At 42.6% G+C, this 15,229-nt stretch overlaps 1 protein-coding gene across 1 annotated transcript in view; it reads left to right on the top strand.

Annotated features, from left to right (window-relative positions):
• hydin (HYDIN axonemal central pair apparatus protein) overlaps window positions 1-15,229 on the top strand; it is an 869,275-nt gene that overhangs the window by 685,440 nt on the left and 168,606 nt on the right. The window contains exons 51-54 of the mRNA XM_072547579.1: window positions 5,598-5,757; window positions 8,947-9,119; window positions 10,728-10,926; window positions 11,415-11,514. Coding sequence (XP_072403680.1) covers window positions 5,598-5,757; window positions 8,947-9,119; window positions 10,728-10,926; window positions 11,415-11,514 — 632 coding nt within the window. The remainder of the gene's footprint in view (window positions 1-5,597; window positions 5,758-8,946; window positions 9,120-10,727; window positions 10,927-11,414; window positions 11,515-15,229) is intronic.

Here is a 15,229-nt window from a genome sequence, read left to right as displayed (position 1 = left end):
GGGCAGATGAGGTTAAACTTAGAGCAGAAAATGACATAAGGCAGGAATATTCTATTTTGTGTTCACAGCAATACATGGGCTCCTTCACACCCAGACCCATAATACTAAGGGCCATCTCATTCACAAAGTTCAGGAGATCTAATCAACCATGTCCCCCACTGATTCTGCTCTCTCCCTTCCAATGTTTGCCACCTTATCCTGCAAGAGGAAATAATGTCAGTCATGGTGTTGCACTGTGTTAGGTGCTTGAGTGTACAGTCTGATTTCAGGATATTAGATGTGAGGCCTGGCTGGTGCTGATTTGTCCCTGGGATGAGGAGGTTGTCCTGTGATGAGAAACTGAGTAAAAAGGACTTCCAGTCTCTGTTAAAAGCAGAGTTGACCTTATGAAGCCAGGAAAGATTCTGAAAGAAAGTGATAGAGCAGATGCTGAGAGATTGCATTGGTTGGGGAATTTAAAACATGGAGGCACAGTCTTAGGATAAGGGATAATCATTTAGGATTTGGTTAAGGACAAATTATCTCACTCAAACCAAATTAGGAGCACAATTTAAGCATAAGTGACGAAACAATTAGGGCAGAAATTAGATGAAATTCCTTCATTTCAAGAATTGTGAATCTTTGGAATTCTCTATTTCTGGTAGTTGTGGTTATCTATTGTTAACCGTGTTTAAGGATAACTTAGACAGATGTTTTAGGCCCTTGGCAAATTAAGGGACATGCAGAATGAATGGCAAAGTTCAGATGAGGCAGATAATCAACCGCAATCACCTCAAATGGTGGGACATGTCTGACGTGTGCATGGTTTACTCCTACTCCTATGTCTCATGCTCTTTATGTTCTTATAAGTATGTCTCAGATCAGGGTCTGCCACATCTAGCTACTTACCTAAGAACAATAAATGCCACATATACACTGAGCAGAAGAGATGTGATCTAAGTTTTAATTCCTTGCCTGTTGAATTTAATCCTCTTCATGTCCCTGGGAAAGAACAAGCCGTTCACTGTCCTTAATGGTGAACTTCATCCAAGGGAATTAAAAATGGGCAATAAATACTGGCATAATCGGTGACACCAACATCCTAAGAAGTAATTTTTAAATTTTCTGCTTTTGGAAGAGCATTCAAGAACATTGGAGACTGTAGAATCGGGCTTGGGTGCAATTCATGTTGACTTTGGAATGGGAGCCATGTTGATTCTGCAAAATTAAGGACAGGTTGTGTAGATGAGACTGAATTTCCACTGAAATTCTCTCTTCATTTGGGTCACATGAGATATGCTGCTATACGGAGAATATTTATTGTCCTATTCCTAAATGGCACTGGGATGAAGGTGATGAGCTGCTTCCTAGTGCACAATGGGTCACGCAACAATGGGAGTTCCATAATTTTAATCCAGAGACAACAAAAAAATGGCAATAGAATTCCAAGTCAGGATGGCCTGTGTGGGGTGAATTACAGGTGGTGATGTTCCCATTTACCTGATGGCATCATCCTTCCTTTCAGGTTTTGGAAGGAGCCTTGGTACGTTACTGTAGTGCATTTCGTAGGTAGTGCAAACCATTACCATGGTAATCATGATTTGGAGATGCCGGTGTTGGACTACGGTCTTACAATTGTGTACTGCACAACCACCCGCTGAAAAGGAGCAGCTTCCAATTAAACCTGTTGGACTATAATCTGGTGTTGTGTGATTTTTAACATTCCATGGTGTGTTTCTGGTTAAGAGAGTGCTTCTTTAAGGTAATGGATGGGTGCTGATCATGCAGGTTGCTTTGTCCAGTATGGTATTGAGCTTCTTGAGAATTGTTGGAGGTGCATTCATTTGGACCATTGGAGAATGCTCCATCACACGCCTGACTTGCAGATAGTGGACAAGCTCTAGAGAGACAGAGGTCAGTTACTCACTGCAAGATTCCAAGTCTATGGCCTGTTCTTGTAACTAGAGCAGTCTTATAGCTGTGTAGATTTAATGGAGACGTTTTAAAATGATTAAAGGATTCAGGAGGACCATTAAGAGATATTAATTTCCCACATAGGAATTGCAGGACAAGGGACTGAAGCTAATGTTAATCCTAGTTTGTTCAGCAGATGTCTTGTGTGTTTTTATTTATTTATTCATGAGATAAGGGTATTGCGGGCTAGGCAGCACTTGTTGTCTATTCCTAATTGCCAGGGGTCAGTTAAGAGTCAACCACATTGCTGTGGGTCTGGACTGAAATGGAGGCAAGACCAGATAAGGATAGCAGTTTACTTCTCTAAAAGACATTAATGAACCAACCTGCAGCTATTTCTCCTAACTTTCTACAAATGGCAGTGAAAGCCTGGACCTCTCTGTTGGACAGCTATTGAAGTTAGGTTATTTCAAATACAATATTGATTTTTATTTTGTTAAGTGAGTGTTTGGATGGTTATAGATTAAAGCTAAAGGGACAGATTACAATATAGATTAGCCATAATCAAACTGAATGACAGAAGACGGTCAGGCAGCAGAATGGCCTATACCTGTTCCTTTTATTTTAACACTCCTTACATGGTTGAGCAACCTGACTTTCCTCACTACCTAGAATCATACAAACAATGAAATGGAAGGTACACATATCAAAAGAAGCTATACTTCAGGACCTCTGGGGAATAAGAGTGTATAAAAATAAAAATATAAAACAGAAGAAAACGTGACCCACTCAATACTCATTCAATGCAAGGGGCCTAACAGGGAAGGCAGATAAACACAGGGCATGGTTAGGAACATGGGACTGGGATATCATAGCAATTACAGAAACATGGCTCAGGGAGGGACAGGACTGGCAGCTTAATGCTCCAGGATACAAATGCTACAGGAAAGATAGAAAGGGAGGCAAGAGAGGAGGGGGAGTGGCATTTTTGATAAGGGATAGCATTACAGCTGTGCTGAGGGAGAATATTCCCAGAAATACATCCAGGAAAGTTATTTGGGTGGAACTGAGAAATAAGAAAGGGATGATCACCTTATTGGGATTGTATTATAGATTCCCCCCCCAATAGTCCGAGGGAAATTGGGAAGCAAACTTATAAGGAGATCTCAGCTATCTGTAAGAATAATAGGGTAGTTATGGTAGGGGATTTTAACTTTCCAAACATTGACTGGGACTGCCATAGTGTTAAAAGTTTAGATGGAAAGGAATTTCTTAAGTGTGTAAAAGACAATTTTCTGATTCAGTGTGTGGATGTACCCACTAGAGAAGGTGCAAAACTTGACCTACTCTTGGGAAATATGGCAGGGCAGGTGACTGAGGTGTCAGTGGGGGAGCACTTTGGGGCCAGTGACCATAATTCTATTCGTTTTAAAATAGTGATGGAAAAAGGTAGACCAGATCTAAATGTTGAAGTTCTAAATTGAAGAAAGGCCAATTTTGACGGTATTCGCCAGAACTTTCGAAAGCTGATTGGAGGCAGATGTTCGCAGGTAAAGGGACGGCTAGAAAATGGGAAGCCTTCAGAAATGAGATAACAAGAATCCAGAGAAAGTATATTCCTGTCAGGGTGAAAGGGAAGGTTGGTAGGTATAGGGAATGCTGGATGACTAAAGAAATTGATGGTTCAGTTAAGAAAAAGAAGGAATAGACAGGATAGACCAAGTGAATCCTTAGAGGATAAAGAAAGTAAGAGTATACTTAAGAGGGGAATCAGGAGGGCAAAACAGGGACATGAGATAGCTTTGGCAAATACAATTAAAGAGAATCCAAAGGGTTTGTACAAATATATTAAGGACAAAAGGGTAACTAGGGAGAGAATAGGGCCCTTCAAAGATCACAAGGCGGCCTTTGTGTGGAGCCACAGAAAGTGGGGGAGATACTAAATGAATATTTTGCATCAGTATTTACTGTGGAAAAGGACATGGAAGATATAGAATGTAGGGATATTGATGGTGACATCTTGCAAAATGTCCAGATTACAGAGGAGGAAGTGCTGGATGTCTTGAAACGGTTAAAAGTGGATAAATCCCCAGGACTTGATCAGGTGTACCCGAGAACTCTGTGGGAAGCTAGAGAAGTGATTGCTGGGCCTCTTGCTGAGATATTTGTATCATCGATAGTCATAGGTGAGGTGCCGGAAAACTGGAGGTTGGCAAATGTGGTACCACTGTTTAAGAAGGGTGGTAAAGACAAGCCAGGGAATTATAGACCGGTGAGCCTGACCTCAATGGTGGGCAAGTTGTTGGAGGGAATCCTGAGGGATAGGATGTACATGTATTTGGAAAGGCAAGGACTGATTCGGGATAGTGAACATGGCTTTGTGCGTGGGAAATCATGTCTCACAAACTTGACTGAGTTTTTTGAAGAAGTAACAAAGAAGATTGAGGGCAGAGCAGTAGATGTGATCTATGTGGACTTCAGTAAGGCATTCAGCAAGGTTCCCCATGGGAGACTGATTAGTAAGGTTAGGTCTCATGGAATACAGGGAGAACTAGCCATTTGGATACAGAACTGGCTCAAAGGTAGAAGACAGAGGATGGTGGTGGAGGGTTGTTTTTCAGACTGGAGGCCTGTGACCAGTGGATTGCCACAAGAATCAGACTGTGGAGTGCTGGGCCCTCTACTTTTTGTCATTTACATAAATGATTTGGATGCGAGCATAAGAGGCACAGTTTGCAGATGACACCAAAATTGGAGGTGTAGTGGACAGCGAAGAGGGTTACCTCTGATTACAACAGGATCTGGACCAGATGGGCCAATGGGCTGAGAAGTGGCAGATGGAGTTTAATTCAGATAAATGCGAAGTGCTGCATTTTGGGAAAGCAAATGTTAGCTGGACTTATACATTTAATGGTAAGGTCCTAGGGAGTGTTGCTGAACAAAGAGACCTTGGAGTGCAGGTTCATAGCTCCTTGAAAGTGGAGTCACAGGTAGATAGGATAGTGAGGAAGGTGTTTGGTATGCTTTCCTTTATTGGTCAGAGTATTGTGTACAGGAGTTGGGAGGTCATGTTGTGGCTGTACAGGACATTGGTTAGGCCACTGTTGGAATTTTGCGTGCAATTCTGGTCTCCTTCCTATCGGAAAGATGTTGTGAAACTTGAAAGGGTTCAGAAAAGATTTACAAGGATGTTGTCTGGGTTGGAGAATCTGAGCTACAGGGAGAGGCTGAACAGGCTTGGGGCTGTTTTCCCTGGAGTGTCGGAGGCAGAGGGGTGACCTTATAGAGGTTTACAAAATTATGAGGGGCATGGATAGGGTAAATAGGCAAAGTCTTTTCCCTGGGGTCGAGGAGTCCAGAACTAGAGGGTATAGGTTTAGGGTGAGAGCGGAAAGATATAAAAGAGACCTAAGGGGCAACTTTTTCACGCAGAGGGTGGTACGTGTATGGAATGAGCTGCCAGAGGATGTGGTGGAGGCTGGTACAATTGCAACATTTAAGAGGCATTTGGATGGGTATATGAATAGGAAGGGTTTGGAGGGACATGGGCAGCGTACTGGCAGGTGGGACTAGATTAGGTCAGGATATCTGTTTGGCATGGACAGGTTGGACCGAAGGGTCTGTTTCCATGCTGTACATTCTATGACTCTAATTGTGAGGGTCACAAGGATTGTTAAAATTCTTGTTTTTTTTTCTGATTTTAGATACAAGGAGGGTCAACACCCAGAAAACAGGGAAATTATCAGAATAGTGAACACTTCGCCCATGGTGGCCGAGGTTTCCTTCTGTTTTCAGCACGACTCAAAAGCTTCCACCTACCTTGTGGATCCACCCACTATCACTCTTGAAGCCAACCAGAGAAAGGTACACATATCCACAACATATTGGAAATTATTATCGATGTGATATCTCATTCAGTCGTTCAGACAGAAGCAGACTCTTTACTAAATGTTTCAGATCACATGGAGAGTTCTCACTGTATTGTTAATGTGTTTGCATCCGTAAAGATGAGACTTTGAAATTGTAATGCTTTTTTTCTGCAGGAGGTTGAATGCAATATATTTTTCACAATTTGCCATTTTCTAAATTGTTCCATAAGATATTGGAGCAAAGTTAAGCCCATCGTGTCTACTTTGCCATTAGATCATGACTGATATGTTTCTCAACCCCATTCTCCTCTTATCCCTGTAACTGTTGATCCCCTTCCGAATTAAGAACCTATCTCTCTCAGTCTTAATATGATTGAAGTTAAAAAATATCAGGTTATAGTACTAGCTTTCGGAGCACTGCTCCTTCATCAGGGAGCTGTGGAGCAGGATCATAAGACATTGACTGTAAAGCAAAAGATCACCGTGTCGTGCAACTGAAACGATATATTGAACAAACCTAGATTGCTGTTAAATCTTTCATCTTTTAGAATGGGTTGCAGGTTTCAGTTCATTAATATGTGAATCCCAGAACTCCTTTCAAGTCACATTCTCGAGAACTTAAGGTTTTATAAACAAACGTGACATCTCAGCTCAGGCAATGCATTAAAAGCATGAGGTTGGAGTCTGTCTGTATCCCAATCTTGAGCCAGACTAGTTCTATTTCCAAAGTGGGAATTTATAAAATGTTTGGATTGATTGCATGCATTGACTGCCTGCAGAATGTGTGCTTTTTGAATAAAACAGAATGTACCTGCAATTATAATTCTGCAAATGCATTGACTTGTATGTGTATGTGCGTTAATGTGTGGGAGAGAGTGTGAGTGCGAACTAGTCTCACTACAAAAACTCAATCAAGCCAAATATGTTAAATAACATTCAATGACTTGACCTCCACAGCCTGCTGTAGCAATGAGTTCCACAGATTAACCATCCTCTGGCTGAAGAAATTCCTCCTCATCTTAGTTCTCAAGGGTCATCCCTTTGCTCTGAGGCTGTGCCTTTGGGCTCTAGTCTCTCCTACTTGTGAAAACATAATGGAGGAGCCTGGGACATTAGCTTTAAAGTATTATTTGATGATTATGTCAGGCTGTGGCTTGACTAATTTGCAGAAAGCTCGCCCAAAGTTGGCACAAATACACTAAGGGTAAAAGAGTAACTTGGGAGAGAACAGAGCCCCTTAAAGATCAACACAACCATCTATGTATGGAACTACAGGAGATGGGTGAGATACTAAATGAATATTTTCATCAATATTTACTGTGGAGAAGGACATGGAAGCAAGGGAACTTGTGGAAATAGATGGTGATGTCTTGAAAAATGTTCATATTAAAGAAGGGAAGGTGCTGGAGGTCTTAAAACACACAAAGGTAGATAAATACCCAGGACCCGATCAGATGTATCCCAGAACTTCTTGGGAAGATAGGGAAGAGATTGCCGGGCGCCTTCCTGAGAAATTTGTATCATCGACAGACACAGCCGAGGTGCTAGGAGACTGGAGGTGGGTTAATGTGATGTCATTATTTAAGAAAAGTAGTAAGGAAAAGCCAGGAAACTATAGACCCAGTGAGCTTGATGTCAGTTGTGGGTAAGTTGTTGGAAGAGATTCTGAGGGACGTGAGTTAATTGTGTTTGGAAAGGCAAGGACTGATTAGGGATAATCAGAATGGTTTTATGCATGGGAAATCTTGTCTTACTAACTTGATTTAAGTTTTTGAAGAAGTGACAAAGGGGATTGATGAATGCAGAGTGGTGAACATTGTCTATATGGACTTCAGCAAAGCGTTCAACAAGGTTCCACATGGCAGATTGGTTAGTAAGGTTAGATCACATGGAACCCAGGAAGAGCTAGATAATTGGATATAAAATTGGCTTGCAGGTAGAAGATAGAGGGCAGCGGTAGAGGGTTGTTTTCAGACTGGAGCCCTGTAACCAGCAGAGTGCTGCACGGATCTGTGCTGGGTCCACTGTTTTTTGTCATTTATGTAAATGATTTGTATGTGAATATAGGAGATATGGTTAGTGAGTTTGCAGATGATACCAAAATTGGCGGTGCAGTAGACTGTAAAGAAGGTTATTTTAGAGTACAACAGGACCTTGATCAGAAAGGCCAATGAACTGAGGAATGGCAGATGGAGTTTAATTTAGATAAATGTGAGGTGTTGTATTTTGCTAAGGCAAAACATGGCAAGACTTTCGCAGGTAATGATAGGGCCCTGGAAAGTGTTGCTGAGGAGTGCAGATGCATAGTTCCTTGAAAGTTGAGTCGCAGATAGGGTGGTGAAGAAAGTGTTTAGCACACTTGCCTGTATGTCAGTGCATTGAGTAGACGAGTTGCGAGGTCATGTTGCAGCTATACAGGACATTGGTGTGGACCTTTTAGAATACTGCATTTTGTTCTGGTCTCCGTACTATATTAAGGATGTTGTTAAACTTGAAAGGGTTCAGATAAGATTTACAACAATGTTGTGGGGACTTGAGGGTTGAGCCACAGGGAAAGGCTGAATAGGCTGGGGCTATTTTCCCTGGAGTATCGGAGGCTGATGCGTGACCTTATAGTGATTTATAAAATCTTGAGGGGCATGAGTTAGGTGAAGAACCAGGGTCTTTTTCCTAAGATAGGGGAGTCCAAACTAGAGGATGTAGGTTTAAGGTGAGAGGGGAAAGATTTAAGAGGAACCAAGGACCTTACAGAGAGTGGTGCATGCGTGGAATGAGCAGCCAGGGGAAGTGGTGGAGTTAGGTACAAATACAACATTTAAAAGGCATTTGGATGGGTATATGAATAGAGGGATATGGGCCAACTGCTAGCAAATGGGACTAATTCAGTTTAGGATATCTGGTCAGGGGAGACAAGTTGGACCAAAGAACCTGTTTCTGTGCTGTACAACTCTACGACTATTATTTTAGGCTTCAGTGACTGGTGAAAGATTCAAATGCTAACAGAGTTGGACGGATCTTGGAGGAAATTGAATGCAGGTTCTTCGCCAACACTAATTGAGATGTGGAGTTCAGACTATGTAAATATGTTCTTGAGACAAATAAATGTGCGAATAAGAGATGTGGCAAGGAAGTGGAATTGATGTCTGTGGTAAGACGTCTTAAGCTCAAAAATTGTTCCTTGCAGGATGTCTCAGTTTGGGCCTACCCAACCTCTTCTGGTAAATTTGAAGACTGCCTCGTTTGTTGTATTCGAGAGAATCCTGAGCCAGTCCTCTTTAAAATATGCTGTTATGGAGTCCGTGCAGACCTGGAACTCAACCGCAAGCAGCTGCACTTTGACAAGATGATTCTTCACAGGTCAGTCAGAGACATGGATTTGAAACCAACCAGTCAAAGATGGTCCGATTGAGTCACTTTACAGAAATATCCTTGAAGTTTCCAAAATGTTTGACCCAAAACTAGTAGCTTGTTAATGCACTCTGTTGGGTGTTGCACATCAAATGCTTGGTTAATAGCCGCAGTGAGCATATGGTAGCATCCTACCAAACCCACCTGCCTCCCACATCCTCATCACATCCACATGCTACTGTCCACATCCACCTCCCTCCCACAGTCTCCTCCCTCCTACACCACCACAATCCCCCCCCCCCCCGCCCCCCACCTGTCCACACTGCCTCCCTTCCACACCCACCTTCAGGAAAGGTGAAGAAATTCACCAAGGATCCTCTGGCAGCACCTTCCAAGCCCCTGACCACTTCCATCTAGAAGAACAAGGGCAGCAGATATATGGGAACAACACCATCTTCAAGTTCCCCTCCAAACCACTCATCATCCTGACTTGGAAATATATTGCCATTCCTTTACTGTCACTGGGTCATAATCCTGGAATACCCTTTCTAATGGCATTGTGGGTCAACCCACAGCAGGTGGACTGCAGCGATCCAAGATCCAATTCACCACCACCTTCTCAAGGGCAAATAGGGGCGGGCAATAAATGCTGGGAGCCAGTGATGCCCACATCCCACAAAAAAAGAGAAAAGAAACTCCCTCCTACACCACCACGTAATCACGTCCTCCTCTCTGCCACTCCCCCCTCCATCCCACGCCCCCCATCCATCCCACGCCCCCCATCCATCCCACGCACCCCCTCCAGCCCGCGCCCCCCCTCCATCCCGCGCCCCCCATCCCCCACCCGACCCTCCCTCCCCCCACCCGAACCTCCGTCCCCCGCCCCCCTCCATCCACCGCCCCCCTCCATCCACCGCCTCCCCCTCCATCCACCGTGCCCCCATCCATCCACCGCGCCCCTCTCTCCATCCACCGCCCCCCTCCATCCACCGCCTCCCCCTCCATCCACCGTGCCCCCATCCATCCACCGCGCCCCTCTCTCCATCCACCGCGCCCCCCTCTACATCCACCGCCCCCCTCCATCCACCGCGCCCCCCGCATCCACTGCCCCCCCACCCACCTCCTTTTCCCTCCAATACACTCCTCATTGCCACCCTCTGCTCCTTGCCATGTTGTCACTAGCACAAGACCTGAACAGCAGTAACTTTGCAGGTCCTTTTACTTCTGTGTCAGGCCATTGGTGATTCATGTCCCACTCTGTGGACTTCAGTAATCCAGGCTGATATTTTAGTGAATTATATGAGATTACTGAACTGTCAGTGGATCAGTAAAATCTTCATTGAGGATTATGGCTGCAATGTCGGGTAAAAACAAAAGATCCCATGTAAACTTTGGAGAAAGAGCAGTGGAGCTCTCCCTGGTGTATTGGTCAACATTTATCCCACAGTCAAAATTTTAAGCAAACTGTTATTTGTCACATTGCTGTTTTTGGGTGCTTTCAGTCATGACCACGTTTCCGACTCACACTCACCAACTGAGCTGCAGACCTGTATTTTACTATTTGAGCTGAGGGTTTAAAAGGTTTATTACAAATGTATGTTTATTTTCTTCTGTTAGGAGGGACACCAAGAGCCTCAGCATGCGGAATAATTGCCTCCTGCCAGTGGCTTGGAGGATCACCGGGTTGGAGAATCTGGGTGATGATTTCTCTCTGTCTCAGGATCAGGGTGTCATCGATCCCAAGAGTGAATTTTCTGTGCAAATGAGCTTCAAAGCCATGCGACAAGTCAACCTAAGAAAGTATATTCGATTAGAGGTAAGGTGGGAGGAGAAAAATAAGGCAGTGTAACATGTTATTTCCATCCAAAAGACTCTAAATTCAAAACAATATAATTATCTGAGAAACGGCATACAGTATAAACATGAATCCTAAAGATGAGTTAGTGCACTGTATGTGGAGTCTGGGTGAATGCCTGTGAACAGCAGCGCACCCCCAATGGCAGAATGTGACCTCATTTCATTTGCAAAGCCTCACCCCCATGAGAATCCTGACAAGCAGCAGAGACCTTCACTGTGGGTACAAGAAATGGATGCTGTTGTCAAGGTAAATGGTTAGAGGGACACCGTGGTCAGGGATGGGAGCTTTATTCGAGGTCTCCTGTGAAATAGCTTTAACACAGATTGTTGCAGTTGAGTCCTCATTGCTGATGTGTGCCGCAGTTCCGTTTACCCACTTTGACTGACATCCCCCTTTCCCAATTTGTGTTTATATTTGTTCTGCACCGTCCTTTTGCTATCTACTAGGTCTACGATGCAGAAAATATTCTTGGCATTGTTCAGACAGAAAACATTCTGGTTCTTGCAGAAGCTTATGATGTGGCTCTGGACATCAGTTTCCCAAAAGGTAAGCCCGGTTCTGATAAAATCAAAATACTGCCAATGCTGGAAATGCAAGACAAACACACAGACTGCTGGAGAAACTCAGCAGGTCTGAGCCCATCTGTGGAGAGCGAAGCAGAGTTCATGTTTTGAGTCTGAATCTTCTTCAGAACTGAAGGGTACTAGAAATACTTTTGATGGAAGTAGAGAAGCAGCAAGAGAGCAAATGGTAGAGAGGCCCAATATAAATCACAGAGGGATTGTTAGTAGTAGACAGAAAAATTAGATATAAAAAAGGATGTAAATTAAGATTTGAAAGAGTGACAATGAGGCCTTGTTCCTACGTGCAAAATAAATAAAATACAAAGGTATAGGAGGGGCTGGGAGGAGAGAATGTAAGTAAAGTAGACATAAATCAGTCAGTTTCTGAAATTATTGAATTCAATATTGAGATTTCGAGGCTAAAAGTGCGATAAATGGAAAATGAAGCATCATTCTTCCAGCTTGTGTTATGCTTCATTGCAACATTGTAGCAGACCCGTGACAGAAATGTTAGCGTGAGTGCAAGGTGGCTTATTGAAATGGTAAGCAACTGGTGGTGAGGGTAATTGGTACAGGTAGGGTGGAAGTGTTCCTGAAAGCAATCACCCAATCTGTGCTTGGCCTCACTATTGTAAAGGAGACCACAATATGAACAGTAAATATAGTGGACTTGATTAAAAGAAGTACAAGTAAAATGCTGCTTCATGGGAGGTATATTTGGGGCTTTGGACAATTAAAAGGGAGGAAGAGAATAAGCAAGTATTACACCTTCTGTGATGCTTAGGAAGGTGTCATGGAGGAGTAAGGCAGCATTAGGAGTGATGGAAGAGTCAACCAGTGTATCATGGAGGGAAGTTTGTGGGATATTGACAACCAAACGCAGGGTGTTTGATGGCATTATAATGGAGGTGGTGGAAATGGTGGAGGATGATCTTTAAATGTGAAGACTAGTGGGGTAGAAAGTAAGTTGTTCTCTGAAAAGAAAGGCCTGCCAGCAGAAGTGTGGAAGATGGATTGTGGCAGCTGGGATTGACAACTAGAGATCCCTGTCAATCACAATGGGGGGGAATCTTCAGTTGGGAAAAAAGACTGTCATGTCAGAGGCAGCCTTTCGAAGGTGACAGCACTGGAACAGATGTAACAGAGATGAAGAAATTGGGAGAATGGAATGGATTCTTTATGGGACGCAGGTGTCAGAGGATGTGGTCACGCTAACTGTGGGAGTCGGTGGGTGGGTCTGTGGTGGAAGCTGATGGACAGCGTATCCTCAGAAATGGAAATGGGAGATTCAAGAAAGGAAAGAGTTAGCAATGGACCAGTGAACATGACAAAAGTCTTGCTTTTAATTCAGGTCTCAATACCATATATTCCTTTACAAGTTCATTCCTTTGTTTCCTGCTTTTGAACTCCAGGACAATCCAAACAATGGGAAAAAAAATCTTCATAAAAACGGGATGATCTCTTGTCACCATTATTTATTCTGTCTTTATACATGTGAGCCTCCCTGCCTATCCCTGCCTATCCCTACCTACCCTTGAAATATTGGCTATATGAGCCATTACAGAAGATAGCTCAACCGCATTGCTGTGGGTCTGGATTCATAGTATGGCAGAACAAGTTAGGACAGTAGATTTCCTTCTCAAAAGGGCTTGGGTTGTGAATCACTAGTCCAGCAACATTATCATTATGCCACTGCCTCCTCTATTTTGTCACCTTGAATGTTCCTGCATCTCCATTAGATTATTTTAACACATGAGGACAAATAGAATTCCATATTAACCTGTCTCCTCCCAATAGGATGACATTCCTGTGTGGGACTAACAGCAAAAGAATCTCTCACATGCAGAAAATCTGGAACAACAATGGGAAATGCAGAAATACTCAGCAAGTTTAGGAGACAACAAATGCGTTAACATTTTGTTTGTGAACCTTATGTCAATACTGACAAACTTAACTAAAGAATTGACTAATCACTTCTCCCCACCGATACTAACAGCCTGTTTATTTATTCCAGTACTTTGTTCCTGATTCAGCAGAGGTCTCAGAATTGGTCTCAATCAAATTAACCGTGACAATAAGACCATCTTGTGGTCGTCTTATAGATAATCTTGAAATGAATAAAAAACATTTTGTACAGACAACCCAGAGACTCACCTGATTAATATCAGTTTAAATAAAGATTTACTGTAATTCTAGAAACAAATGGAGTCACAAACTGCTGACACTGCACAGGAGGATAGAACTGGGTGTTGTAGTCATGCTGTACTGTATATGTGCTGCACCACTGAGAAGTAATATATTTCTTATAATGCAACAGTGACTATATTACAGAAAGTACTTCGTTGCCATAATGTGCTTTGGGACATCCTGAAGTCTCAAAACAATATATAAATGCAACCATTTTCCCCCATTCACCATACGCTGTTGCTGTAGTATATAACCTGGTTAAGAATTCAAGAAATAGGAACAAGATGGTGGATGGGAACAGGATGGAAACAATGTGGTGTTGAGCTTGCTGCACCATTCAACATGATAGTGGCTGACTTTGTGCTGCAACTCCACTTTCCACCTACTCTCCATGGCCCTTGATTCCCTGAAAGACCTAAAACCTGTTTATCCCAAGCCTTAAATAAGTTCAAAATCAGAAATCACATGACACCAGGTTACAGTACAACAGGTTAATTTGAAATCACAAGCTTTCGGATTGCTGCTTCAAGTGAAGTAGAAAGAAGCATACAGGCACAGAATATATAGAATATATATTATTTTATATTTATATGCCTTTTTTATTCTGTGCCCGTGTGCTTCCTTCCATTTCACCTGATGAGAAAGGAGTGCTCTAAAAACTTGTGATTTCTGACTTTGTCCATCCCAGCCCAACACCAGCACCTCCACATCTTAAATAAGTTCAATGATGGAGCATTCAGAGTCACCTGAGATAGAGAATTCTATAGATTCACAGCATTTTGAGTGAATAAATTTAATCTTATGCCAGCCCTAATTATTTGCCCTCATCCTTAAATTGTGTTCCCTTGTTTTAGATTCCAGTATATACAAATTAAAACCCTTCAAACTTTTTCACAATGTTGACTGTTTCAATCAATTCATCTCTCATTTTTCAAAACTCCAGAGAATACCAATTCAGTTTTCTCAGCTTCTCATTCCAGGGATCAATCCAGCGAACCATCACTGTACTGTCCCCACTAGCTTACCTTAGATATAGAAGCCAAAATTGTACACAGTACTCCAATTGTGGTCTCACCCAAGCTTGTAGAAAGACTTATTTGTTCTTATATTCCAATGCCCTTTGCAATAAAGGCCAACATGCCTTTTAGCGTCACATTTGCTTGCCAATCTGCATGCTCATTTTCTGTTATTTTCATGAGAACATCCAAGTGTTTCTGAACATCAACATTTACAAGTTCCAAGGAAAATTGAATTTGACTTGAAACATTAATTCTGTTCCTCTCAGCCACAGATTCAGCCAAACCTGCTGGGGTTTTTTTCCAACATTTTCTGTTTTACGTGCACTTACAAATGTAAAATATTTAAAATGTTTAAAAATATTTTGCTTTTCTTTCAGCCAAAGTGAATAACTCATAATTTCCCACAGTAAACTCTATCTGCTACTTCATTGTCTATTTACTTAACCTGTCTATATTTCTGTGCAGCCTTCTCACATTTTGTATTTTCTTCCA

Source organism: Chiloscyllium punctatum, chromosome 26, assembly GCF_047496795.1.
Source record: "Chiloscyllium punctatum isolate Juve2018m chromosome 26, sChiPun1.3, whole genome shotgun sequence".
Classification (NCBI taxonomy): Eukaryota; Metazoa; Chordata; class Chondrichthyes; order Orectolobiformes; family Hemiscylliidae; genus Chiloscyllium; species Chiloscyllium punctatum.
The sequence above is the reverse complement of the archived record's forward strand: the minus strand, read 5'-3'. Positions and strand labels throughout refer to the sequence as shown.